Source organism: Arachis ipaensis, chromosome B1 (assembly GCF_059453495.1).
Source record: "Arachis ipaensis isolate K30076 ecotype BB chromosome B1, ASM5945349v1, whole genome shotgun sequence".
NCBI lineage: Eukaryota > Viridiplantae > Streptophyta > Magnoliopsida > Fabales > Fabaceae > Arachis > Arachis ipaensis.
Genome location: NC_142436.1, coordinates 137,701,119 through 137,728,503, shown reverse-complemented (window position 1 = coordinate 137,728,503; position 27,385 = coordinate 137,701,119). Strand labels below are relative to the sequence as shown.

At 33.6% G+C, this 27,385-nt stretch overlaps 4 protein-coding genes and 1 pseudogene across 5 annotated transcripts; 2 read left to right on the top strand and 3 right to left on the bottom strand.

Annotated features, from left to right (window-relative positions):
- Window positions 1-465: 465 nt before the first annotated feature.
- Window positions 466-3,943, bottom strand: LOC107635754 (uncharacterized). Its single transcript, XM_016339323.3, has 6 exons — window positions 3,489-3,943; window positions 3,008-3,193; window positions 2,483-2,599; window positions 2,184-2,333; window positions 1,370-1,428; window positions 466-1,091 (listed from the first exon to the last, which is right to left on the bottom strand). The coding sequence occupies exons 1-6, from the start codon at window positions 3,693-3,695 to the stop codon at window positions 956-958; spliced, it is 855 nt and encodes a 284-aa protein (XP_016194809.1). The 5' UTR covers window positions 3,696-3,943; the 3' UTR covers window positions 466-955.
- A 765-nt stretch (window positions 3,944-4,708) lies between these two features.
- OEP37 (chloroplast outer envelope protein 37) lies at window positions 4,709-8,629 on the bottom strand. The gene is made up of 6 exons (XM_016339310.3): window positions 8,062-8,629; window positions 7,892-7,981; window positions 7,633-7,809; window positions 7,302-7,396; window positions 5,713-5,833; window positions 4,709-5,061 (listed from the first exon to the last, which is right to left on the bottom strand). The coding sequence occupies exons 1-6, from the start codon at window positions 8,434-8,436 to the stop codon at window positions 4,930-4,932; spliced, it is 990 nt and encodes a 329-aa protein (XP_016194796.1). The 5' UTR covers window positions 8,437-8,629; the 3' UTR covers window positions 4,709-4,929.
- Window positions 8,630-14,421: 5,792 nt separating this feature from the next.
- Window positions 14,422-15,591, top strand: LOC107612645 (uncharacterized; annotated as a pseudogene).
- Window positions 15,592-16,140: 549 nt separating this feature from the next.
- Window positions 16,141-16,767, top strand: LOC148578552 (uncharacterized). The gene has a single exon (XM_088503094.1). It carries the CDS (start codon window positions 16,141-16,143, stop codon window positions 16,765-16,767), a length of 627 nt encoding a protein of 208 aa, XP_088359220.1.
- A 1,110-nt stretch (window positions 16,768-17,877) lies between these two features.
- LOC107619583 (type I inositol polyphosphate 5-phosphatase 12) lies at window positions 17,878-23,760 on the bottom strand. Of its 2 annotated transcripts, XM_016321887.3 has the most exons (11): window positions 22,880-23,705; window positions 22,526-22,778; window positions 21,506-22,322; window positions 21,227-21,351; window positions 20,966-21,050; window positions 20,295-20,460; window positions 20,152-20,192; window positions 19,794-20,061; window positions 19,351-19,474; window positions 18,911-19,268; window positions 17,878-18,475 (listed from the first exon to the last, which is right to left on the bottom strand). In XM_016321887.3, the coding sequence occupies exons 1-11, from the start codon at window positions 23,640-23,642 to the stop codon at window positions 18,197-18,199; spliced, it is 3,279 nt and encodes a 1,092-aa protein (XP_016177373.1). In that variant the 5' UTR covers window positions 23,643-23,705; the 3' UTR covers window positions 17,878-18,196. The 2 variants fall into 2 exon arrangements, with proteins under 2 accessions (XP_016177373.1, XP_016177365.1); XM_016321879.3 differs by having other exon boundaries at window positions 20,152-20,460; window positions 22,880-23,760.
- Between the last annotated feature and the right edge of the window lie 3,625 nt (window positions 23,761-27,385).

Below are 27,385 nucleotides of genomic sequence, written 5' to 3'. Positions count from 1 at the left end.
TACAATTAGAATCAATTGAAATTTTGAGGACTAAATTGAGTCGCGATCAAATTTTAGGGAGTATTAACTCCATTATAATCATGTGAGTTTGTTTCTAAATCTTAGTTAGATTTCGTTATGATCTCCCATAACAGTTTATGATTAGAGTGAACAAATGAAATTGCGAGCATTAAATCATATCTCATATGATATAGTTACGGATATTTTCCACACAAATTTTAAATTAAAAATAGTCAATAAGGGTGCAAAACATTCATAAATGATTCTCTTAACAAATTAATAGTGAATAAATAATTGTTGAACACTAAAATATATATAACTTTGAGGATTAAAGAAAGTTTTTTTTTTTTAATTACGTTAACAAGTATCCTTAAGAATATAAAAGCGTCGATATTATATATTTATTCTATTTTTGTTTTTTCGTGGATATTTTGAAATGGATAGTGTAATAAATAATTCTTCAAATACAGGTAAAATTTATAGACATAATTTTCATTAAAAAAATTCGATTATTTATACACCACACAAAGATATTGAGCACTTTGACTACAATTCTCATTCTCAATTCTAAGTAAGGTCAAATTTCAAGATATCATAAATATAAAAGTAGCCTTCTATCTATGAAAAAATTGGATCCAAAAATACTCTTCGAAGCACTTTCTCCTTCCAACCCTCCCTCCCTCCCTCCCTCCTAACCCCATCTTTAAACTAAAACAAAAACAAAAAGCAAAATAAAAAATAAAAAGGAAATGGAAAAAAGAAGATTTAAAGAAAAAATCCATAACCATTCTTCACGAATGAAATTGATGTACCTTCCTAACGATCTTCGAAGAAGCACGAGAAAGCAATACCTCATTTAATGATTATAATATAATTTACAAGTAAAAATAAGCACTACTCTCTTGGTGAACCCATTATGCACATAAATAATTTATTGTGATGCGTAAAAAATGTGTCAGTCAAGGTAGAAGAGAGTCACGATCTTCCTTAAATTTTTGGCTTCCTGACAAGTTTCCATTAGCAACCTACTATCATGGAAAGCAAAACAAATGACTTGCTGGACGTGAGAAATGATGTCCATATTGCATAGCCTGCATTTGGAACAAAGATGTTATCGAAGGTTGTGCGAAAGCATGCTGATTTGACCACTAAAAGGGGAAAAAAAAACACCACCAACTACTACAGAGGAAAAGTCTCAATTTCCCTCATCACTCTCTTCTCTCATCTCTAAATGAGGACAATTGAGACGTTTACATTATAGTTGTTGAATGTTCACTTAGTTGCTCCATTTTAGTTGTCAAATTAACATTTCCCGTAAGTTTTGGTTAGTATTTATGCTAAAATGAAACAAGAAAAAGCAAATATAAACCTGCTTGCTTCTATCAGAGGTAGATGATCATTGTAGGGCTTCTCTATCACATTTTTCACCTGCACATTGAAGGAAATCAGGAATCAGTCTAAAAAACTGGACTAGCCTGTCTAGAATTACTAGAGAAATCAGACAGCCATTTTAAGATGTTATTTGATCTCAAAGATCCAATAGGTTTAGTAGTATGAGACAGTTTTCTTTCCCCCCCCCCCTCCCCCCTCCCCTTTTCTTTTTAGTGACATCTTTTCATTTCCAACATGCATAAAAGATTTCCACTAAAAATTGTGAAAAAGGAAGGAAAAAAATGTGTTAAAAGAAATAAAGATGAACATATTCCAATAAAAGCAAAAAAAATAGCAAAAGATATTCTAACTGTGGGCAGAGATTCCAGCTTATATAACCTCTAAATTCAAAGAGGTAAAGTATATAATTGAGACTAAGAGACGGGAATACACATAGAAATGAAAAATCTAGTTCACATCCTTCAAAAGAAGAATAATCCAGTTCCTAATCCCAATAAAAATCCCCTCAGCACACACTCCATAAAAGGGAATAAAATTTACACTATTCTTTACATTTGGTAATTATATAAATATATATAGATATAACAATAGATAAACACACAAAGGATATCATATCTTTTCTTAACTGAGGATAAATACGTCATAAACAACTACAAAGAGGACTAAGTTCTACAAATAAACTATCTTTGGTTGAAATAATTAAGTAGAGCATATTATGAAAAGGAGTATAAACACAGAACTTTCATTTCATCTGAAAGAGGGTGCACAAACACTTCAAACTTAAACCTTACTTTTGACAACAGCTCCTGACTCTCAGGAGGCTGTTTGCTTAAACTTTGAGGCAATATAACTGTAAGCAACTCTGGTTTCTCAGCCCGTAAAGCACCTCGAATAACAGCTGCATTAGTCCCAGATGCTCCAGATGTAAATATGTGATTTTTCTGCAAGCAAAAATTTTTACATAAACAAAGGCACAAGCAGTTGTTAGACAAAGACATAGGAATGAATACCGAGAAATCCTAATCAGAATAGTGTTATCTACAATATTTTAAGATAATCTTGATTGATGATACAAGTTACAACATCTTACCGTTATAACCATAGCATAGCTAAGAATCTCAATTAATTCCTGGTGCATGAATCCCATGTTCCGTGTTCCAAAAAAGCCAATAGCTCTAGGTCCTTGCTGTTGAATGGCCAGTAACTCCTGTAAAATATCAAACTTTATTTAATGATATTGTGTAACCTACTATCAAGAAGACAACTCATGTTATTTTCAGGTTACAATAATAACTAGATTAATATTATTTTTAGCCATGGAAAAAAATAATTAAAAAGTGCCTGTAATACTTCATTAAAGAACATATACTATTTATTAAAAATAATGATAGCAAAAAAGACTTAGTTATAACTACAGAAAATTTCAAGTATTTAATTTCTATCCAATGCCAATATAACACCTCCTTAGAGTATTGACCCAATAATACGTTTCCGAATTCCAACTACTTAGAAACTCATTAACCTTTTTATTGACGACCAATTCAATGATGTGTCAATACAAACATTAGAGGATCAATAAAATTTATACAAGTTTTGCAGCTGAATGGTTACGAACCTGGAGATAATCAACATCAGGAACAGGCTTGAACTCAGATACCATAACTGACCCTGATCCTTCGACAACAGATTGAGCCTGAGTGGGAATTTGTTTGCCTAGTTCATCGTCAGAACCATATAAGCCTAACACGTCATCGAATTCGTAACCTGGCTCTTGATCCCTCTTCATGTGTCCATAAAGCCACTATACCAGTACACAAAAACAGAGTCCCTGGTAGTAAAAATTCGTGAAAAAATAACTGCCTGCTGATGCAAGATCCACAAACCAATCCTACACACACTACCCAAACGAAAGCATACTTTTCCATTACATAAATATGATAACGCTAGACTTCACTATTATATCTTATTAGGCAATACTCTAGGTAGCAGCTTTGAATACGTACATGGAATTATCATTCTAAAACTGTTCAGAACATAATTAAGCAATTGGAATAAAATTCAAAAACCAAGGAGTTCAGAGAGAGAGAGAGAGATACCGTCCGTCTAGAAGGAAATGGTTTGGGAGCAGCGGTGTTCCAGTGAGCGAGGCGGCTGTGGTGGTGAGAGAGAGAGAAGTAAAAGAAGGCATTGAAATTAAAATTAGGGTTTGGCTTGGCTTTGTAGGAATAATAGCAATGTGGGGAGAGATAAGAGGAAGTGATGATGGTATTGGTGGAAGGACTTAGAGACATAATTGCGTTCATCTCTTCTCCCAATTTCTCCCTCCCTCCCTTCCTTTTTTCTTCACAATACAATACAATTCAATTATCTCTACACCTTTTCCTTCTCACTGTAAAAGCTTCGGATTTCAGCGCTTCGCACGGACGGAGTGGGATCCCACCTTTCCTTTTTTTTTTTTTTTGTTAATCGAAAGAATAAGGGCTTGATTCGAGCTACTTTCCGAGAAAAACATAAAATAAAATTCTTATTTAACTTTTTTTTTTTTGAACATATCCTAAGATTGCGTTAGAAATTAGAATATATAGATTTTCAATAAAGTGTTTAATATCCTCTAAAATAATATATTTCAATCATTTTCATAGAATAAAGATGATACGAAGAAAGTTCAAATACTTTAACCCGAAAGTTTGATTCTCGTATTGGATATGGAAAAAACTTTAAAATGTTAGACTAATAAAGTAGCCCTAAATTAATCATAATACACGGTGGCAGTGAAATGATAGATACCATATTATGGACAGAAAAGACTAATAATTATATCATAATGCATAAAAAGATAAATCTATTTGACAAATTGTAAGAAAAAAGATAATAATTGTAAGAAAACTTCTCCATGTTTCATTTCCATGGGGAATAAGCCCTCTCAAGTATAGTCGCATTGGATGAACTCATCAGTCACGTTCCTTCCAAGCCCAAATTGCTCAAAATCCCAAAGCTACTTATTTTGTTGAAAATCTCATGTTCATCTGAAATTCAGACTTAGCCCTGTATCCAACAGGGCTAAAATATAACTCAATTGTAAAGACCAAGTAGTAAGGATGTTGACACTTACAGTTTTCTGGACCCCCTACGCGTATGAAGAAAGGCTTTTTATTTTTTGTACAGAAAGGCGTTTTTTATCAGAACATGAACTTGCAAATTTACATGTGCAACGACCAAAAGCATAGTAAATGGACGAATTAATTATTAGTCTGACGGATCGAGAGATATCGCAAAAAACTAAAAAAATTAATAAATAATTTCAGCATCGTCTCCATCTGAGAATATTAAGCTTGAAAATTACAAATCAGAACATTATTTTACAAAATGTGTACAGTTGAAAATTCTGGTCTTCACATAAACCAGTCAAAATAGTTGATCAATAACACTTTTTCATGATGATGTGTCAAGGTACCACGACACCATGGAGTTATCAATAACAAGTACCTTTCTTTTTTTTCTTTTCTATGAGATGAATAGAAATACATCAGCAAACTATTAAATATCCCATCTCTTCTTAACCCGAAACATTAAAACTGAAGATTTTATGTCGTCTTGTGGCACTTGAAGCATGAATTGAACTTTCATCTTCATGGGGGCTGCTTTGGCTTTCCCACCTTCATCTCCGACCTGAATGGAACGAATCAAGTCACTATACATAGTACAGGCACTTAAGACCATCCATACGGCTATGTACTTATGTGGCTGTCCATTTGCTCTAATTGCACACACCACTTCGTGTTTTACAGCTTCACTTTCGAATTGTTCAACTTCTGGCTACAGCTATACCATTGCCAAGCCTTCTTACTTGAATGTTATTAGTATTTTATAACATTCTTTTCCATTTCTGTTTGCTTATACATATGACTTCTTACACCATAACACGGTTGCACAATTTTACGTATCAAGTTTGTGAATTAATGAAATGGTGCCTGAGAGAGGAAAAGAGGGGGGGGGGGGGGGGGACTGAATCCACTCCCATCTCTAGTTAAAAAACTAAGGGAAATCTAATGTGGCATGCCACATGTCATGTGCCATATCAGCATTTAACTATGACAAATTAATGGCAACAACCAAAACCAGAAATTTTGAAGATATTCAGGACCAAAACACACATTAAAAAAATTTTCACGGACAAGAACTTATTTAACCCAATATTTTAACATTTTATTATGTGAAAATAATGCATATCACTTGCAACACAGTAACACACACACACAGAGAGAAAATACTATTAAGGATATCAAGCATGAGTTCAATAATTGCAAGATGAGAACATACCCAAAGAGATGCCCAGCCAAGACGAACCTCTGAATCATAACCAGTTTTGAATTTGAAGTCTTTACCATAGGTGCGCTTGTAGACAGCACTCCAATAGTTGGAATCACAATTGTACCAATAACTATACATAAAGTATTTAAAATAAAAGCCACATTAGCATAGGCAGACTTTAACTTTTCATATACAAAGTTGGTAAAGATATTGCATATTTTATAGCAGAAATTTTTTCAGTTATCTTGTTCTAAGTTTAACAATGGCTGTGATTTCAGGACAATTTACAATACAACTTGTACCCCAAGGGGGAAAAAAACAAAAAGAAAATTGAGGGAGTATTCAATCAGTCAACCTGAATACTGAATCATGCCCAGTAGCAAGCTCATATTTTCCCCTTACAGTCTTTAATAGCATAGATAAGTATATACCATTATTCCACAATCTCATGATGAATATTTAAAATAAGGTAATAAGGTTGCATCATGCTAACTAACTCAAAATTACTTCCCAAACATTTTAAAAGCCAAATTTCAAAACCACTCAGATTACTGCCAGGAAGGATGCAACAACAGCAAAGAAATCACAAAGTTTTGTTGTTTATAGATCAAATGCCATTCTACTGTTCTGTTGTAAATCGTCTGCAAACAAAACAGTCAATCCTAAAACCTTTCCAATGGTTTTACACTTTTGCCTATATTTTACTTACGCTTCCTGTACTTCTAACTGTTGGCGATCCTCTATATTTTCTACTCTCTTTACGAAATCTTCTGCAAATGTTCTTCATATATGACCAAAAACCATCTAAAAGAATATTTATACCATCTTTTCTATAAAAAAAATTATTTAAAATAAGAAAAGAATAATAGTGGAGGACAACTGGACAACAGACCACAGTACAAGAAGTTAGAATATACAAAGTATAATTCAAATGAGCAACGCTTCCCAATCCTTAGTATACCTTTTTTTTCATTCATCTAATGCAATATTCTCATATATGCAGAGCATTAAATTCATACAAAGTATAATTCAAATGAGCAACGCTTTCCAATCCCTTAGTATACCTTTTTTTTCCATTCATCTAATGCAATATTCTCATGTATGCAGAGCATTAAATTCATTCTCTTAGCATTTTACAACCCAATTAATCTCATTGAACATCCAAGCAGCTACATCATTGAAACTATGTTGAATAGTATGTTGCGCAATTGACAACCAATATAAAATTGTCTTTCCAATAAATTTATATTATTCAATGGGTTATGATGTATTATATCAACATTCAAGTGCCACCACTCCAGTTTCGTTATTCAGTAGCATGTGAATACTTGAAAAATGAACACAATCAATATTCAAAACCCTAAACAAATAACATCGTTTACCTCCCGATGTTGCCAAAATTGTATCCCTTGGTATGGTATAGATCAAAGAAAATAAAGAAAATAAGCATGCTAGTCAAGAACAGGTCGTATGGCAATGACTGTAAACTAGTAATACCACCATTAGCATTATTATTGTTTAAAAACACTTTGACATCAATGAGTGAGGGAGAGAACAGTGGACATATATATGGTGGAGTCTTAAGAGGCTGTTCTAACCTTAACTTGTCGGAAGGAGTAAGCCTACGCTTAAAGGCAAAAGACAGAGCATTTGAAGGGACAGATAATGTGGGAATAAAAGACATTTCATCATCCTGCATTTATTTGTAACATTCAACACTAAGTTAGACAAAGCATCAAACGATCAAATCATCAAATAACAAGGAGGGGAAAAATAAAATGGCAAATAATGTATACAGAAAACACAAGAAGAAGTTTACAGTAAATATCCCAAGAGAATGTTTAGGAAAGTGATGAAATAGCAACAGAAGGATCATACCAAAAAAAATAAATAAAAGAAAAGCATCACTGCTGCTACCAAATAAATCACCTTATAGCAATATCTCAATTTCAATTCTTCATCCTTATACTGAGCAGTGCCAACACCATCAAAAAACTGACCCTTGAGAATCCCACTCACTGACAACAAATTCTTGGCTTCCTCTTCCTCTGTCTCCTTCTCCTGTAGCGAAACTTCACCTACAGGAAATCTAAGGGTTGCTTTTGGCTGCAAAAGTCAAAGCTGCTATTTATTACTCACCTTGATACAAAAATAAATAAATAAAAATATGCAAATAAATAAATCATACCAATCCAACAGATGGAACGGGAGTGGACAATTCAAGCGCATAGCCAGGATCAGCGAGGTTTGCAAGCATTGTAACCTCTCCTTGTTGAGCCTTAATTAGGGCACAAAAGTGAGAACAAAGAGGAATATGGAGAAATCAGATTGAGATTGAGATTGATAGAGAGATATGACCTTGACATCGTGAGCAGCTTTGACATGCAATCTGGGACCAACATCGAAGGAACTCTTAACAAGAGCATTCTGGTCTTCGAGGTCATAGTGGAGACTAAGGTGCTTGGACACGAAGCTGAGTTGAGGCTCGGAGATTTCACCTTTGCTGTTATTGTGGAATTGGAACTTGAACTTGGCAAGTGTGTCCAACAACTTGCAAGAAATTTTATGGAAGAAGATTGCACTGTCACTGTCGAACTCAGTAGTCACTCTTAGGGTCGGCCTCCTTGGAAATGAGAAGATTGGCTGCGGATGGCTTTGGCTTGACGGCAGTGACTGCGGCGGAGGATCAACCGCCGGTGTGGGTGGAACCATGTGATTAGGGTTTGTTTCCATTTCTACCAACCAATGCTTCCCGTTATCTGTCTCGTCTGGTGTGGCTCCAATTTTTATGTTTAATTTGTCGATCGTCGATACAATCCACCTTTCTTTTACTGACTCTGGTAAAAGACCAAAAGAAAAGAAAAGTCCACCAATTCAAACATTAATTAATTAATTAATCACTCTTCAATTGAGATAAGAAAATAACAATTCAGTTGTGATAGCATGAGCGTTTATATCGCCGTGGGTTTGTTTCGTCAATTTTTTTGAAATTTTTTTTTTTAAAGTTTTTTTTAATTTATAAAAAAATAAAATAATTTTATGTTTAAATATTTTATCCAAAAATAATTTTATTATTTATTAATTATATTTGAATATAATCATATAAAAATATTTTTTTATTTATTTATGACGTAAAAAATATTTTTTTAAAAAAAATATGTAAATTATAACTTTTTAAAAAATATTTTTATTTTTTTAATATTTTTATTTTTATTATTAAAAATTTATCAAATATACTAAAAAAAATTTTATTAAAAAAGATATTTTTTTTATCAATTTAATAACATCTAAATAAATATTATATAGATTTTTTTTTGAAAGATATTTTTTTTCCTTATGAAAGATGTCTTCTTTTAAATTAATTTTTGAAGAAATAATTTACATTTGAATGTAAATTAATTCTTTTTCCAATTTATATTTTGATGTATATTAAAATGATTTATTTTATTTTTAAACATCCTTTTATATGTGATCAAAAAATTCTTTTTAAAAAGTAAAAATATAATTTCTAACGTTTTTCTTAATAATTCTACTTTAAATTACAAAAAAATATTAAAAGATCGGTAGAATTTAAAATTTTTGTTCAGTAATTAATTAATAATATCTAAAAATATGAATTAAAAATATGTTATCAAATTATTTAATTAAAAAAATATAATTAATAATTAAAAATATTAATTAAAAGTAATAAATTCTGCTGATTATTGAATTTTTTTTGTGCGACAATGAATTCTCAAACACAATAAAAAAGTTGGAGAAGATATAAATTTTTAAATTTCTTTCGGAATAACTTAAATAAAGTCCATAATAATATAATATTATGAAGTATGAATATTTTGTTGAATTATTATATTCATACTTTATAAGTCAGATACATATGACATTTATGTGATACATATTTATTTTATGTACACTTTATTTTAATAAAAAAATATAAATACTTCTTTTGACACACTCAAATTACGTAAGATGTTTTATATAATTAAAAAAGTCAATTAAATTATTTTTTTTATATTTTATATATATTACATGTCTTTTGTCTAAAAAAATTAAAATTAATATGTGTTTATCTTGTATTATATTATATTTTGTGTATATCATATTTTATTGTCTATACGATCTAACCATAATCTATAAATGTTTTATTTGGTTTGTGTATGTACTTAGACATAGACATTAAGATATAAATACTTGAGACATAGATATAAAATATTTGTGTTAGTTTATGTATAATGTTTGAATATAATAAACATGACAGTAACATAGTGTCTAATATTATATTTGATTAATAAAATACAAGAACACTATATAATTAAAATGACTATTTTATCTTTTTAATTTAAATTGAAAATTCAATCATTTAAAAAAAAAGACCAAAGAGAGGCAGAAATCCCAAATTGAATCGAGGGTTTCTCCCCCTCACTTCAAACTCTCAAAAATCTCCCTTCTCCCTAGTTGACATCTTCCTTTTTCGCTATTCTGTGTGGTCCTCTGTGCGATCTTCTTCTGCTGCTGCTGTGCGGTGCCCTTCTTCTTCTTAATTGTTTGTCTTAATTGTTGTGAGTGTGTTTGTTAGATTCTGTTTAACAGAAAGAAAGAGGAAGGCATGGCTCATCGATAAAAAAGTACCGTGTGTAGAATTAACTATCGAAAAAGAAGCCAATGCTAAGAAGCATCTACCATACCCATTTGCTGCTCGATAATATATATGCACAATAATAAAAAAGAGCACCATATAGTAAAATTATTTTCAGGACTATACAAGAATTGCTATGACAATGAGCACAAATTTACTAATACGAATATAGCAGAATTTTTAATAAATTACTAGCAGATTTATAGCAAACTATCACTCACAGCAAACTAATACTTAATAATACATTTATAGTAGAAAAGTACTACTTACATCTTGGGATGGAGTAGGACTATTAAAATAAATAATTACTAGCACAATATCAACATGCTTCAACATTTTCAATAATATTATAGACATTTAACATCTTTTAAAACCATTAAAACAAACTCTTGTCTAGTTGTGTCTTTAATTAGAATACAAGTCATCAAACTGAATTGGCAAATACATATGCCACAAGGAAAAAAATTCAAATGAATTCAAATATAATAATAGTCGACAACAATTGTATGCATACATCATAAAACTAGCAAAAATAAAAATTTTATGCGCCATGTTCTCCTCTCTATACGTTCCACATTTCTGTTGCTAGGTTCTCACGCCATTGAGTCTATTTGTGGCTATTTTTCGCAACATCAATTGTGTCGGCTTCATCAACATCAATTGCATCCTTAAATATCCTTGAATCAGATGCCGATCCTTCCCAACCGCTAAGGACATAGACGAAATTCATATTCCGATTGCAAACTTCTAAGACATTGGTGGATATTCTAGATTTCCTTGTCTGATATCTAGATTTATCATTCTTCGGAACAATGACATCTATGTAAGTTTCATCTAATGCTCTTAGACAACCCTATCAAATGTTAAAAAAATTGTTATTACACACCAGATAAACTTGACCAGCAAGAATTTAAGCTATAAAAAAGACCTACCTTAAACCATTTCCATCTGGGATCCACACAATCTTCCAATACAAGATCTACCGTTGCAAATAATATACTTTGAACACGCAAAACTGAAAACAATATCTTGTGAAAATACCTACTTATAGTTTCACCAAACCTATAGAACCTAACTTGTACGCTACGATTTTTGGTATGATGAGTTAATATGATTAAGAAAGTAGCTACTTGCTCGCCTATGCCAACATGACCATCTTCGTCCAACTCACCCTGAACATTTAGCAATTCACACAAATTGGCAAATGCATTCAAACTCATTCGTAACTCCCATATGCAATTTCTATCTCCACCTGCCCCAATGATATTATCTAATGCATCTCTCCTTAATGGCAATATGTTCACTCTTTGACCAATCGAAGAATGACTCCGCCTTCTATTCCTAACATACATATATAAAGTAACTAAAAAAAATAACATTAACGTGTCAAATTGCATTCTCATAATCCAGTAATATCCAACACATAACTTAATTTGCTCGGAACGATCCATCATCACTTCCTAACAAACAATAAAAAGTAAATGCGTAAAAATAAATAAATATAAATATCCAGCACCAAAACATTCAAATAAGCTTTATATAGTGACCATAACAAATCCAAAAGAAGCAGAGCTAGCAACTCTAGAGTGGACTGGGATCAAAGACTTTTTCCCCAAACCAATGCTCTAAATTATAAAAAAACAAAATAAAAAACTTGAATTCAATACTTTAAACTTCCAACTTCACAAAATAAAAGATCCATGACCCACACTGAATTTCATACTTATATAAAAGCTTCTAAATTTTCTCATTAATATTTCAAAACTTTCAAATTTAGAAAAGACAACAACTTGAACTTTAAATCTAATGCAATTTTAAGTCTAAACTCATAAATTTTTCTGGTAAAGATAAAAGACATGTAAACTATGTGCTTTTTATAAAACAATACATTCCAAAAATTGCTTGCTACTCATACAACATAAATAGTTTTCTTGCTGTTTGAAAATACAAGAAAGACAACCAGACTATGACAAATATTATTGAATTATTGGTTGAAACTTTATAGGCATTCCTCATACTAACCCTTACCATAATCAGATAATAGCTCCAAATATTAACTAAACAACAATAAAATTCATGATACTTCTAATTTGCTTATCATCTCACATTAATCTCCAAAACAAATTTCAACATTCACAATACTTCACAGCCTACCAGTATTATTTGTTCCTTTATTCACACACCACTATTTTTTTCAAAACAAAATGTATTAAAGTTCATGGTAACAAAGCAAGGGAAGACAAAAATAAAAAACTTGAGATAATAATAGAGATGGATAGCATAATCTCAAACCTTTAGTGGAGTTTTCAAGAACAGAAAAAGGTTAGAGAAGCTCCACAAAAGTAGCCATCAATGAGAAAGCTCCACAAAAAATTTTGAGACTTGTTAGGGTTTGTCAAAGGTAGAAGAAGAAGTCTGGAAGTTAAAATTTTAATAAGGATAAAATAGTAAAAAATAATTCAGATAAGTGTCCATCACTCTTTGTCTGTGTCTCATCATTTCATTGAGACATGAAATACGTGTATTATGTGTGCCCCTATGTGTAAGCATGTCTTTTATTTTTTGTGTCTCACAAACCAAACAAGAGACACGCCACTGTGTCTATGTCTTGGCTGGCCTGACATACACACAAACCAAACAGAGTGTAAAGCTACACATAATTAGGGCTGGAAGCAGGGACGGATGTATTCATTGGGGAGTGGGGGCAACTGCCCCCAGTGAAATTCCAAAAATGTCTTAGTAGTTCTTAGTGAAATGTCTAAATTGCCCCCAGTATATAATTAATTTTGACCCCAGGACCCAGACCCCACTTCAAACTAAATCCCTAACCCTTCTTTTTCCCCAATCTTCTTCATCTGCTCCAGCCCTCCCTCCAGGCTCCAGCCGCCAGTTGCTGTGTCGCATGCCATCAAGCACCAGCCCACCACTCCGCGTTTCAGACAGTGTCACGGTTCTCTCCTCGCTTACGTCTCCGCCCTCGTGTCTCCAGAGTCCAGAGTCACTGGCTCACTGCTGCCGTGCCGCGTCTCCGAACGACCGCATCCCCTTCTGGCTTCTGCCTTGTGCCTTCTTCTTCTTCTTCTTCTTCTTCTTCGAATACTGCGAATCTGCGAATCTGAGTTCCTCTTCTCTCTTCGATTTTCACTCTTCAGACTTCAGTAGAGAACGCCTACCTTTCGTCTTCGTCCTGCTGCCGCTGAACGTTGCACGCCAACACCGCTACTGTCTATTGGGTTCTGCACTTTTGCTTCTTAGTTCCTAGAGTTCAGCTGTTCAGATTCAGTCTTGAATTATTCTATTTCTTGGTACATTCATGAATCATGATTCAGCAATCTGCAATTCTGTTTATTCACTTATTTGCTAATTGGATTAATTTGTTTGATAATTGATTTAGTTGGTTTGTTAATTGTGAATTTGTGATTGAATTTGTTCTGATGTAATTGCAACTTTGCAAGTTTAGTTTGATTAATTTGTTTGTTAATTCACTTATTCACTTCTTGGATTAATTTGTTTGTTAATTTGTGAATTGGGATTGAATTTTATTCATTTACACTATACTCCTTTTTTTCTTCTTTGATATATAAAGATTGCGTCTTTTGGTCTTTCCTACTTGCTTAAGATGGAAAAAAATGAAGACTAATATCTGATATGTAAAGACTCATTATATCATATGATATTGTTTATATGAGCTTTGAAATAAGTTTATATAGTATTGTTTAAATTTCATTACAGCCTTACAGGGCCTTTGAAATAAGTTTATATGCTCAATTTCTGTTTCTGGAGTCTGGACTACTATTCTACCAATGTTGAACAATGGCTCAATGAGTAATATTACCTCATTGACTTAGATGGCATTTATAGGCAGGCCTATAGCAATTCTGTCTCATCATCAGGTGTGCATCAGCACTGCAAGAGCTTAGAACGGATTGGGATATTAGTTGTTGTTATTTTTGTTGGAACTTGGAAATTTATTTAAATGACATATGTATATCAATTTTGTATTTATAATTTTTAATTTGTATAGAATTGTGAACTTTTTTATTAATTAATTAACTTAGATTTATAATTTTATCTTATTAGTAATGGAGAAGTATTTCAAAAGAACCTCGTCATTGGAGATTGGATCTCAAAATAATTCATCGACCTCTTCTAATAAAAGGAGGTTTTTAGAATTCGAAGTAGAGAGTCTTATAGCAGATCCAGGACAACGACCAAAGATTTCAAGTTATCACCCGAATGACAGAGACAAAGTTAGATGTGCATATTTGCAAAAAGGTCCTTGTCAACCAAGGACTCATGATTTTCCACAAACTGCTTATGGTTCTTCTTTTCGAAGATTTAATCCTAATTGGTTTGATGACTATGGCAACTGGTTAGAGTATAGTATATCAAAAGATGCTGTTTTTTGTCTTTGTTGTTACCTTATGAAATCCGAGACTGAAGGTGGTGATGCTTTTGTAACTAATGGCTTTTCAAATTGGAAAAAGAAGGAGAGACTACAAATTCATGTTGGGATTCATGATAGCGCTCATAATCAGGCTTAGAGAAAATGTGAAGCACTTATGAGACCAAAACAACACATCACTGCTGCTATTGAAAAACAATCTGAGCAAGCTAAAAATAATTATCAAATTCACTTGACAGCAACAATTGATTGTATTAGATTTCTTTTGCGACAAGGATTGACCTTTTGTGGTAATGATGAGACGGATGATTCTGTTAACCAAGGAAATTTTTTGGAACTTCTAAACTTTCTTGCGCAACATAATGAAGAGATTGATCGTGCTTTCAAAAATGCTCGTGAAAATCTTAAACTAATAGCACCCTCAATCCAAAAAGACATTGTAAGAGCTGCTGCAAGGAAAACGACAAAAGTCATTGTTGATGATCTTGGTGATGAATTATTTGCTGTATTGGTTGATGAAGCCTGCGACATTTCCATTAAGGAGCAAATGTCAGTTTGCTTAAGGTATGTGAACAAAGAAGGACAAGTTAGGGAGCATTTTTTTGGTCTTGTTCATGTTTCTAATACTAATGCTTTATCTCTAAAATTAGCATTGGAGTCATTATTAGAAACATATAATTTAAGTTTATCAAGAGTACGTGGACAAGGATATGATGGTGCAAGTAACATGCAAGGAGAATTTAATGGTTTGAAAACTTTGATATTGAAAGAAAATTCTTATGCTTTCTATGTACATTGCTTTGCCCACCAACTTCAGTTAGCTCTTGTAACGGTTGTAAAAAAATAAGTTGAAATTGCTTTGCTTTTTAATTTGTTAACCAATTTGTGCAATGTTATTGGAGTTTCGTGTAAACGAAGAGATATACTTCGTGATAATTAGATGACTAAGATAATTGAAGCATTAAAGAGTGGAGAAATTTCTAGTGGGCGTGGTTTGAATCAAGAAACAGCTTTAAAAAGAGCTGGAGACACTAGATGGGGTTCACACTATGGAACTATACTTAGATTAATTTCTTTATTTCCTTCTGTGGTTAATGTTCTTGAATATGTTGAGGAAGATAGAAATAATTCAGAACAAAGAGCTGAAGCATGTCATTTATTGAATGTCATTCAATCCTTTGAATTCATTTTCAACTTGCACTTGATGAAAAATATCTTGGGAGTTACTAATGAGTTATCTCAGGCGTTACAAAGGAATGATCAAGATATTGTAAATGCTATGGCATTAGTCAAAGTGTCTAAGTAATGATTGCAAAATATAAGAGATGATGGTTGGTCTCTTTTACTTGATGAAGTCTCACTGTTTTGTGACAAACATGATATTATTGTTCCAATCATGGATGATATATTTGTGTCACAAGGAAGATCAAGACGCAAAGCTCAAAAGATATCAAATTTGCATCATTTTCAAGTTGAGATATTTTATCAAGTAGTTGATAGACAACTTCAAGAACTCAATAATCGTTTTACAGAGGTGAATACTGAATTGCTTCTTTGCATAGCTTGTTTGAATCCAAGACACTCATTTTTTGCATTTGATAAGGAGAAGTTGATCCAGTTAGCTCAATTTTATCCATTAGAATTTTCTTCCACTCAACTTTTGGCACTTGACAGTCAACTTGAGAACTTCATACTAGATGTGCATTCTGATGATCATTTCTCGGACTTAAATGGAATTGGTGCTCTTTCTCAGAAGTTGGTTGAGACTCGAAAGAATATTGTTTATCCATTAGTGTTTCTTCTTTTAAAGTTGGCTTTAGTTTTGCCTGTAGCAACTGCATCAGTTGAAAGAACTTTTTCTGCTATGAACGTCATAAAGAGTCGACTTCGTAACCGTATGGGAGATGAATTTTTAAATGATTGTTTAGTGACATACATAGAAAGAGAGACATTTGATTGTATTGACAATGAAAAGATTATTCAATCTTTTCAAAATATGAAACTTAGAAGAATGGAATTCTAAATTATTTGTTATTATTTTGAATTATTATTTTATTATTTTGCCCCCACTAAAAAAATTTTCTGGATCCGTCACTGGCTAGAAGTGAGTTGAGTTGAGCCGAGCTAGACCAAGCTCAAGCTCGGCTCACGAAAATTAAGTTTAGCTCACGGCTCGACTCATTAACAATCGAGCCTATTTTGTAAGCTCAAATTCGACTCAACGAAAGCTCACGAGTTAGTTCGAGCTCATGAGTTGGCTCAAATAATAGGAATATAATCTATAATTCTATACCAATAAATTATAACTTATATATATATTAAAAAATATTTTAAAAAATTAATATATTGTCTATCTATCAATTATAAATTTTTTATTTATATCCTACATCAAAATTATATATAAAAATGACTATAAAATTTTAAACAATTAAGAACATTAATATATATCTACAATTATATATTACTATTATATATATATATATATATATATATATATATATATATATTAAATTATTAATACGCATAACCTATATGCATTTAATCTATACTTTTAATATTATATATATAATCGAGCCAGCTCACGAGCTAATGAGCTGAACTTATCCAAGTTCAAGCTCGACTCATTTAATTTATGAGCTCAAATCCAAGTTCAAGCTTGGCTCGCCAGCTCACGAGTTCAGGTTATCGAGCTATTAATGAGTCGAGCTCAAGCTGGCTCATGAGGGACTCACTTCCAGTCCTACACATAATACATCTATATACAGACAAGGGGAAGAAATTATGATTAATCTTTACAAATTAAATTATAAAATTATCTATATATTTATTAGTTTCTCATGAGAGAAGGATGCGTTTTATTGTTTCAACCAAAATGTATAGCTTGCTAAATTGCTCAGAAAAGAAGAGAGTAGATGTTAGCAACTTTTTTTATATAGTTAAGATCAAATACATTATCCTTATTCAAGTTTTAGTTTGATAATTTTATTTATAACTTGAATTTAATTTTGTTATTTTCCTTGATTGTGTTTGAGTTTAATTATAAATATGAATTTGGGAGAATGGTGAAATTGTGATTCTTCAAGTCAAGTAACTCGTGGGCATATTATTGGAATGCTAAGACTAAAGATGGATCTTTGGTTTTCAAGGGTGATTTCTTATAATTCCCTATTATAGTATTATACAAAACTCAAAAGTTTGATAAAATCAAGTTTACAAAGATCACATTGATTGAAAATTAATTTTACAAACTCTAATCCAAACATACACTACAAATCAAAACATAGAGAGCTTTCAGATGTTTAACAAATTCAACAATGCCTCTTATCCTGTGAGTCTCTATCATTGACCTTTCCCTCCTTCCCCTTAGACCTTTTTCTTCCTCTTTTTTCACATCTTACAAGCCATCAACCACATAAGTGGAACTGCTTAATTTCTGAAACTAATCTATGTAGTTAGCATGCATAATTTCTTCTAGCATTGTTGGATTTTGAGTCAGTTCGAAGTGTCTTTGCCGTGAAGTAATGACGCACGTGGACTTTCTGACTGTATGTTTGGATGGAGCAACTGCCTTGGACATGAACAACTAAGATTACTTCTTTGTCTTGGTTCTCTTCACTCCTCCGTTTCGTTGATCCACCATCTGTAGAATCTTCTGACGAATGCAACTCTTCATGCCGTACTGAAACCTCTACGCTCTGCTCAGGTTTAATTATGCCAGCAGGTGGAGTAACCTAATTTTAAGATATTTCAGATAAGAACTCTTTGCTAATCATAATTTTTATTTAAGGTATATGATTTGACAACCATACATGATAGGGTTGAATGGCATTGTTTGATCCATAGAAGCTGACGCGCTATCTAGTGGAATAAGACTTTGTTGTTGCATATGATTAGAAAACCATTTTTCTTAACAATTATTATAAAAGGATAAGAATATTCAACAGGAGAGGAGAACAAAATAAAGTACACAGAGATAAAATCATAAAGCAAAAGCAAAAACAAAACACGCATATAAACAAATTAAAACTAGTAAACTACACCTAAAAGCCTTGAGGCATAAGAATAACGCTATATGAAGTCATTTTTGGTGAGGACACCAAACAAAAGAGAAAGAGAGCAAAGGGAAAGGAGAAAAAAATAAGTGAGAGAAAAGAAAGATACAATACCTCAAGCCATCTAGGAAATCCAAAGTCACCTTTTGCAACAAAATGAGGCTCTCCCTCATTCTTGACAACAGACTGCCCCTCACAAATGATCTTATACACAACATTATCCTTCGTACTTTTGTTTACTATAAGCAACGATGAAGTATCCAGGTTTTGAAGGGTTATTTTGTCTGGAGTGATAATGGTTTCTGGAACATGACATAATTCTTCAAGCATAGATCTAACTTTCTCATTTGATGTCATAATATCTCCAAATTCCTTTCTCCTTGTAGATCTATCAGCATGAGAAATTCTCACATTGATTTTACACCGAACTGGTTTGTGATCACTATCAGTCACATCCATTACAGCATCATACCTGTTAACGGATCAAATGGTGAAATGATGTAGCCAAGACGAAAATCAAACAATGAAAAAGCAATCAAGACGATGTAACATACAGTAAAATTGATGACACAACAGGGCAGTCTAAGTTGCATTCAGCTTGTGTACTTGATCGAGTGTCACGATAGATAATTCTATCACACCATGCAGGAATTCGTTTTTTCTCTCCCGAATCATAACCTAAAAGAATATATTAAAAGTTATGCTATTGTTATTTTCATTTTTAACCATGTAAAGTTACAAGTTTATTAACGGACATATTCAAATTGTTGTGTTCACCGAGTTAATAATGCTTTTGACTAAAAAAATAGGTGAAAACTCAGGTACAGTCGACTTCACGTGAAGTTGATAACCGTTAGATAATTTGACTGATTTGACAAGTGAAGTCGAGTGCACCTCAGTTTCCACAAAAAAATATGATAGTGAAGAACAAAAACGAAATAAAAAAAAATCTAGTACACAGACACTAAAAGTAGTGTTTGCTGTCCCTATTTATTACCTCCTAAACCAGGCTGATGCCTCTCAAATTTATAAGTTGGAGGAAATTTGATAATACCCTCCCTCATTCCCTGGAAAACTTTACCAGCTTTCATCTCCGCCCTGAGCTGATCCTTTTCTCTTAGCCAATCAAAGCATCTTTGAGAAACAAAATCCCTAGCTTCATCATATGATATACCGAAAAGTCGGTAGTTGAAATCACCAAAAAATACCACCATATCTGCATCAGATAGCTCAGGTTTTGCTTCTTCAATGGTGATACCCATAGCCTATGGCACAATGAGGCCATGTAACAGTTATGATGAATTAGTTTGGAAAGACATGAAAACATTATCATAAGATGTAAGAAAAATACTCACATTTGTACCGCGCAGCATATGAACAGCAGTAGAGACACCAGCTGCAATAGAGAGGACCAATGGCAAGCCAGAAGTGTAAAGTAGCCAAAATAAATATGTTGACAAGGCAAGAGAGGAAGAGAAGAACAGGTATGGCACCATACCAGCTGCAGTATTAAGTAGGTTGGATGATCGACTGAATACCATATTTCGATAAATGTGGTCAAAATCAGCATTACGCCGATTAACTGCTTCTAAATGTGCAGCCAAGTGACAATTTACAAAGCACATTATTCGATCATATACTCTGATTCTCAAACCCACTCCTCCCTGCTTGATCAAATATTGCCTCATTAGTATTCATTTCATTTAGAGTGAAACTTATGTTCACAACTCGAGCATTTTATTTTTTAATGCCCATCTAGTGTTTAACATCAAAATTAATACTGCTATATACATACTAAGAAGTCACAATAAAGTGAATTGTTCAACTCCAAGAGAGAGAGAGAATCTCTAACATTTCTTCCATGTAACACATTCGCTACAGTTTAGATAAGGTACTGAATAGGGGTATTTGGATGAAACTTCATAGATAACTTTCAAGGTTAACCAAATTATGTAGGAAAATGTACTTGCGCTAAATTGAGAAGAGAATGGCATAATTGAATATAAAGTTTTTAAGCATTTGAGCATTACTTGCTTGAATTTCACTATAACAAACAGTTGAAACCATAATGAACTGATAAACTTTACTATAATTATAGTGCCTTCATGGGCAGAATTGAAGTACAACCTTATTTTAAACCTTAAAGTAACTGGGAAAACAGATGCAAACCTTATTGCCAATTGCACGTCCAAATCCACATGGGACTGCTCCAGCATCAATGTCACCAACATGTGTTCTAAGATTCTTTCTGACCCTAATTGAGGAATGTCAACTCATAATATATGAACAAGAAAAAAATATTAAACATAGAAATCAGAAGTACATAAACCAAAGATTTAAGATGTCTTTCCATGGCAAAAGAAACAGGAATAACTAGTTTATCTCATTAATTTGATTGATCAGCCACAAACTTTCACAACAATTACTCACCAAAGAGAAACAAGCAAACCGGCAAGCTGCCTAGAACCCATACGCTCAAAAGCTTTTCCTTCTCCTAAGGCCTTTCCTATTGTATCCAGCCACCATTGCCCCATTGCGCTTCCTTCGAGCCCTACCTGAGATGTAGGCAATAAATGCATGCAAACAAAATGCATATTAGATAAGATAGGTTATGTAATATTTATATTTGATTCTCCAATACACATTATTCTAAATTTTAAAAAGGAAAAAAAATAATTGCATAATTTAGGCATATGAATGAGGTCTTACAGTTTCTTTTGCTGCCGACATTGCAAGGAAACCTGCACCCATCTCCACTTCTTGCAAACCAACTACAACTATGCCTACATCTGATACGACGGAACCCAACCATGACAAAAGTGCCTCCTGGGATGTTCTACCTTGACCGACATTCCATGTGCCAATCAAAATTCTAACATTGTGCCGTCTCGTGTAACTAACTTCTCTTGCAGCTAACTCTGTCCTTATTATGTTGTCAATAGGACCTGGAGATGCGATATTCCATCCCCGTATGCCTCCATGACTTGCCAAGCTAAAAACATAACCATTGCCAACAGCTAATCTAATCACAGGACCATTATGAGCGACCCATCCTGCAATTAAATTGCCTTCAAGGTCCAAAACTTGGATAATACCACTCATATAACCTACATACATCCGTGTTCCAAAAGTGCAGATGCACTGGACAGCACAAGGATGGCGATTACAATCTTGCACACGGTTCCCGGTCCCATCCCATTGTACAAGCATGCCATTTGTAGATCCACTCCAAATCATTCCATCGCTTGTCTGCACAAGAGCTTCTGTTCTTCTAGAATCATCAACAAATGCCCCAGCTCCTTTGCTTGCAACTCTACGGACAGCATCTGCAGCTCCCATTATAGCATTACGCGATCGTTGAAGAAAACTAGGACCCTGAGATTTATCCTTTTTGTTGGAGGAATTAGACTTTGCCTTGGGTTCATCTTCTACTCCTTGATCTTGCTGCATTGATGACATGTCAACTCGATTTTCCGCCTGGCCATCCACGTTAAATACTTTTAGGAGTTCCTTGGTACGGGCATCCCTATTAAAGTATCAATTATTGAGTTACACGAATTCTACTTAGACATTCATGGCCTATTTTTGTAGGCAAAATCCTTCTAAAAATGTTGAGGAGGACAAAATGGAGATTACCACAAAAAAAAATCACAAAAGGATGCAAAACTTTAAACATATCCTCTCATCAACCTCAACGAATGTAATATTATGTAAGAATAAGAAGCATACCATAGTGAAAAAGAAAGAGGCCCAGCACACCAGACTCTACCTTTAACATGATCAGACAACAAACACTTAACCTCTTGAGAAGATATGCTGCAAACACCATTAACTGTGACTTGACTTCTAAGGTCAATGAAAGACCGCTCTACAAGTAACGCCGCCATATGCCTTTCCTCTGGAGACAGAGAAAGAGATTTCTCCATGGATTCCCATGGCCAGATTTTAATCACACCCCCTTCGGAACCCGACCAGAGATCACCTTGATGCAAACCAGAAGAAAGAATCACAAACTAGGTGGGAAGAAAATACAGTTACACTAATAAGGAAGTGATAAGAGAATGAAATTAGCATAGCACCTACCATAGGAACTTATGACCATGGAATGCACTGGTCCTCTATGTGCCTGCCAAGAAAGACCTTCCTTAAAGGGCGTAGAAAAAGTTTGATCCATCTTCCAAGACCTAATTTTTCCATCCTTATGGCCACTCCAAACCAACCTAGTGCCGTTATCAACCGCCAAAGACATGGTAGGTGATATCTCTGCTGATTCATAAAATGGCGAAGCATCCTCATCCCCTCTTCTCACCTTTCCACCAAGACCACAACCTGCTTCATATGCATTCTTGAACTCCCACACCCTCACCCCACACTCCTGCCCAGCCCACAACTGCTCTTCCGTACAAGCAATCGTTCTCAGGAACTTACCGAGTTGAGTCTCCCTCAACGGATGCGGCCTTAATTCAAGACACGGAGGCCGCCCTGGATGAACGGCGGATCTAGTAGGAGCCTTGAAGATCCCCATCCCGCCGCCGCTGCCTATAAACTCCTGCAAAGGCTGAGCCTGATCTTCAGGTCCACCGGGACCCTCGAGGTATTCATCGGTGGCAGAGGAGGAGCGCGTGAAGAATTCATCATCGGAATCAGATTGTTCATAGAAAGAGCTAATGTTGTTGGAAATGCGATTGTCATCCAAACTGTGCTTGCGGACTTGATTGTGTCGCTTGCGTTCCGAAGGTCCTGGAAGCTGCTGGCTGTAGGAATGGGCCTTGCGATGTGGCGGAAGGGAGCCTCCGCCCGCTAAATTTTCGTTGTCCTTGTCGTCGTCTTCGATTCGTTCGTCCATGGTCGGTGGAAGAATGGGAGTAGCGGAAATCGAAGGAGATTGAAGAAGAAGAGAGAGAAAACGAAGAATGATTGAAGAGAAAAGTGGAAAGGGTGTATAGGGATTGGGGAGAGTGTGGCCATGCGGGAACTAAGGCGCTGCATACTCCAACCTTACGGACAGGAAAGCCTTTGCACTTCTTCACCACTGAAATACAATACATTCATATCAATCTTTCACTTTGGCGCGCCAAATCAATATTATTTTTTTAAAAAAAATTAAAATAGTGAGTTATTAAGTGTTAAATAATAAATACTTTATTATTACTCTAGATTTAAACAAACTAAAATGTGCATGGTGACATGTATCCATAAGTGTAACTAACATTCAACAAAAAATTGACTGATTTAGAATGAAATTTGAATTGAAATTAATGGATAAAATAAAATCTGATTTTAAAAAGATGATATCACATTAATAAAAAATGAGTGAATATTAAATTCGAGTCCTGATAATTTTTTTAAAAAACAACGAGACTCCTAGAAAAAAAAAAAACTATTTTCTAACCTTTGATATTTTTTTTTCGTAAAATAAGTTAGTCCTTACGTCAATAATCTATCTCTGAGATTAATAGTAAAGGTACCAGGCTTAGAGGGAAGCAGATGAATGAGGAAAGAAAGAGAGAGGAGAGAGAAAACAGAGAAGATAAACTTTCAATTATGTTTACTTGAGTGAGATGAATAAATTAGTTACAATGAATGAATATCTGCAATATGTAACTGCAACTAATGAACTCCCTGCCAGGTGGCACACTAAGAACCACACACCTACTAACTAACTAATGCATCATCACAGTAATATACTTATCACGCCTAATACACTACCACAACTAATACACACACTATCAAATAGAATATGAATATGTGGCACGTTAAGATGATGTGTTCGTTAAGTGCCAGATTGGATTGGCATATTAATGAATCATCCAACTCGACTCTTGACAATTTTTAAAAATATAACTTAGGGTTTTGTTTGCGGCTTTGCGCAGAACATGAGTAACCCTAAGTGCCTCTTCCTCCTTCCTCTTTGTATAGAACTCTAATTATGCTACCACCATAAGTCATGGGATCATTCTTCAAAAACTAGGAGTCGCACTCTGCGTGGTTATAGTGTTGGTGAAGAGAGTAGGAGCTGCATCTTTTTTTTTCTGTGGAAGTCTTGGGCAGCCAAGAAAGAAGAAATTCATGTCTCCAAAATGTCACTGTGACACTTATGCGATTCTCTTCCAATCTTGCACAAAACTTAATCCAATTAGGTTCTTCTTGGGATACCCTAATTACAATGTAAATATTGATTTATAATTTTTGCATAAAATTTATTTTTTATATATTTTTTAAATTTAAAAATTTTATATAATTTTTGTATTTTACAATCAAAATTTTTAATTTTCAGGTACCCATCCCACATTGTAAGTATTTCAAATGGCTAGATGTATTAGTTCAAAAAAATATTGATGAGGACATTATTTCTAAAAATGCTATTTTAATAGAAAGGAGATTAAAGGAGGTAGAACATAGAATGAAGGAGCTAGAGATGGAATTGAATTTGAAAAATCAAAATGAAATTGGATCTTAAGGTGGTAGATATTACTTCAAATGTTTTAGGCTTATAATTTTGAGTATAATTAGTATCATAATTGATTTAATTTTTAGGACATGTCCTAAGTAATTGTCATAACCTTAGTTGTGATATTTTGTGATAATTATGTTACTTTGTAATGCTTTTAAGATGTAACTAAATCTGTGTAAGATTATATTTTACATTAATAAATTTGCTATCACTTTAATCTGAAATGATATTGTATTGAAAGAAATTAGATTATACTACAAATATGTAATCACATATTTTAATGGATAAATATATAAAAATCTGGGTATACAATAATTGTAAGCTAAATCTAAAATATATGTTTCATCAATCTGAAAAAAGTCTCTACAATATGATTTTCGTATCTGTTATATGATAGTAAAGATGGAACTATAAGCACAATCCAAAATAGTTCCATAATCTATTATAATAAACTTAGCACTATGTCTAAAGTATGATTGTTTGTGCAGTAGCAAAATAATGTCTCTAAATTCTAACTTATATACCAGCGAATAAGTTTACAACTATTAATGAACCAAAATATAATTAATTGAGTTCATAAGACACATATTACTCTTCATTTATAGACCAACAAAATACATATGAGTCTTCACTTGGTGCTTGCAATCCATTAATGAATCTCCTCAAGTATGAATTGGAGGCCTAAAATCAGGTGTTGGCATGAAGGTAAACCTGCTGCCGGATGTCCCTAAGGTAGCTACTCCAAGTGGTTCTAGATAGTTTTGAGTGGATGGTATTAGAGGCCTCACAATGGTTTGCTTCATTTAGAACCCAACAGGAGGCTCGGAAATTTGCTGAGTAACATGCACAAGATAAAATAACCATTTCAGCACAAGAAATGAGCAACATTAAAGTCACCAAATACAATCATATACTCACAAGTCCATCATTATGGGGTGCAAATTGAGATAAATCAATCTCTTCAATAAAATCTACATTAGGTGAGGCTCTCACTTTTGGCATCTTTTTCTTATTCTTTTTTGCCTTTGCCTGGAAATGATGACACAAATATAACATATAGATTCAATAATTTGCAATCAACAACACATAACAGACTTGGCAGAATTAAAACAATTAAAAAAATAGAATACAAAAAATAACAAATGCAACCATCGAATCATGCTGTTGTCCTTGCTTGTTTGTGCAGCTCCAACAGAAGTTCCTGATTGAGTCATGGTTGCCTTCTTTGTCCTTTTAGTCTTTGATTGTCAATTTGAATTTTTAGGTGCACCTTTGCAAGTCTTGTGATAATGACATTTCTCTCTACACTTACTACAAGTTACTTGGCCTGATCTCCTAACTTTATTGCCAATCACCATTTCGATAGGAGCTTTCATCTTCCAAAGTTTTGGCCGGCCAGCTAGACGTACGATTGGGGGAGGGAGGATTCCTTGACAATCTGTAGGGATCAAATATTTCTCAATGTTTACCGGTTGGATCACATAAGAGTATATTGCTCGGACAGCATCCATTGTCAGTGACTTATTGACAAAGTCTTATGATTTGTATCCCATGTTTTTCAATCTAGAAATTGCAGCAATTGCATGCTTGCATGGAAGTCCTACATACATTTTTAACAAATCAAAGACCATAATGAATAGGCATAAATATAGTTGATATAATTAATGATAGCATAGTATACATGAATTACTTGTGAGTTGCCACACATTGCATGTGCAAGTGTGCTCTTTGAGATTTACACCAAGCTTGTGGGAATTTCTTTGAACTTCATAGATAGCTTTGTCATTATCTCCACTCCATACTGCATTCCACTTGTTGCTTCCAGGCATAATAATCTGTTCCAGCTTAATCTGTTGCACATGAGCCAATTTACCATTGTATTTAGCTAGTTTTCTCTTGTGATTGGCTACTTTTCGCATAATATAGCATTTCAACTCCTCATACATGGTTAATATTGATTTTTCTTTATAACCAACAATCTTGGCATTCCATACTTCACACATATTGTTGGTTATGTTGTCCACTTTTGGTCTATGACTGAAGTATGATTTTGACCAACATGATGGAGCAAATCGCATCATATGCTCCCAAGCATTACAATTCATCTGCTTCAACTTCTCCATGTTGTTATTGAA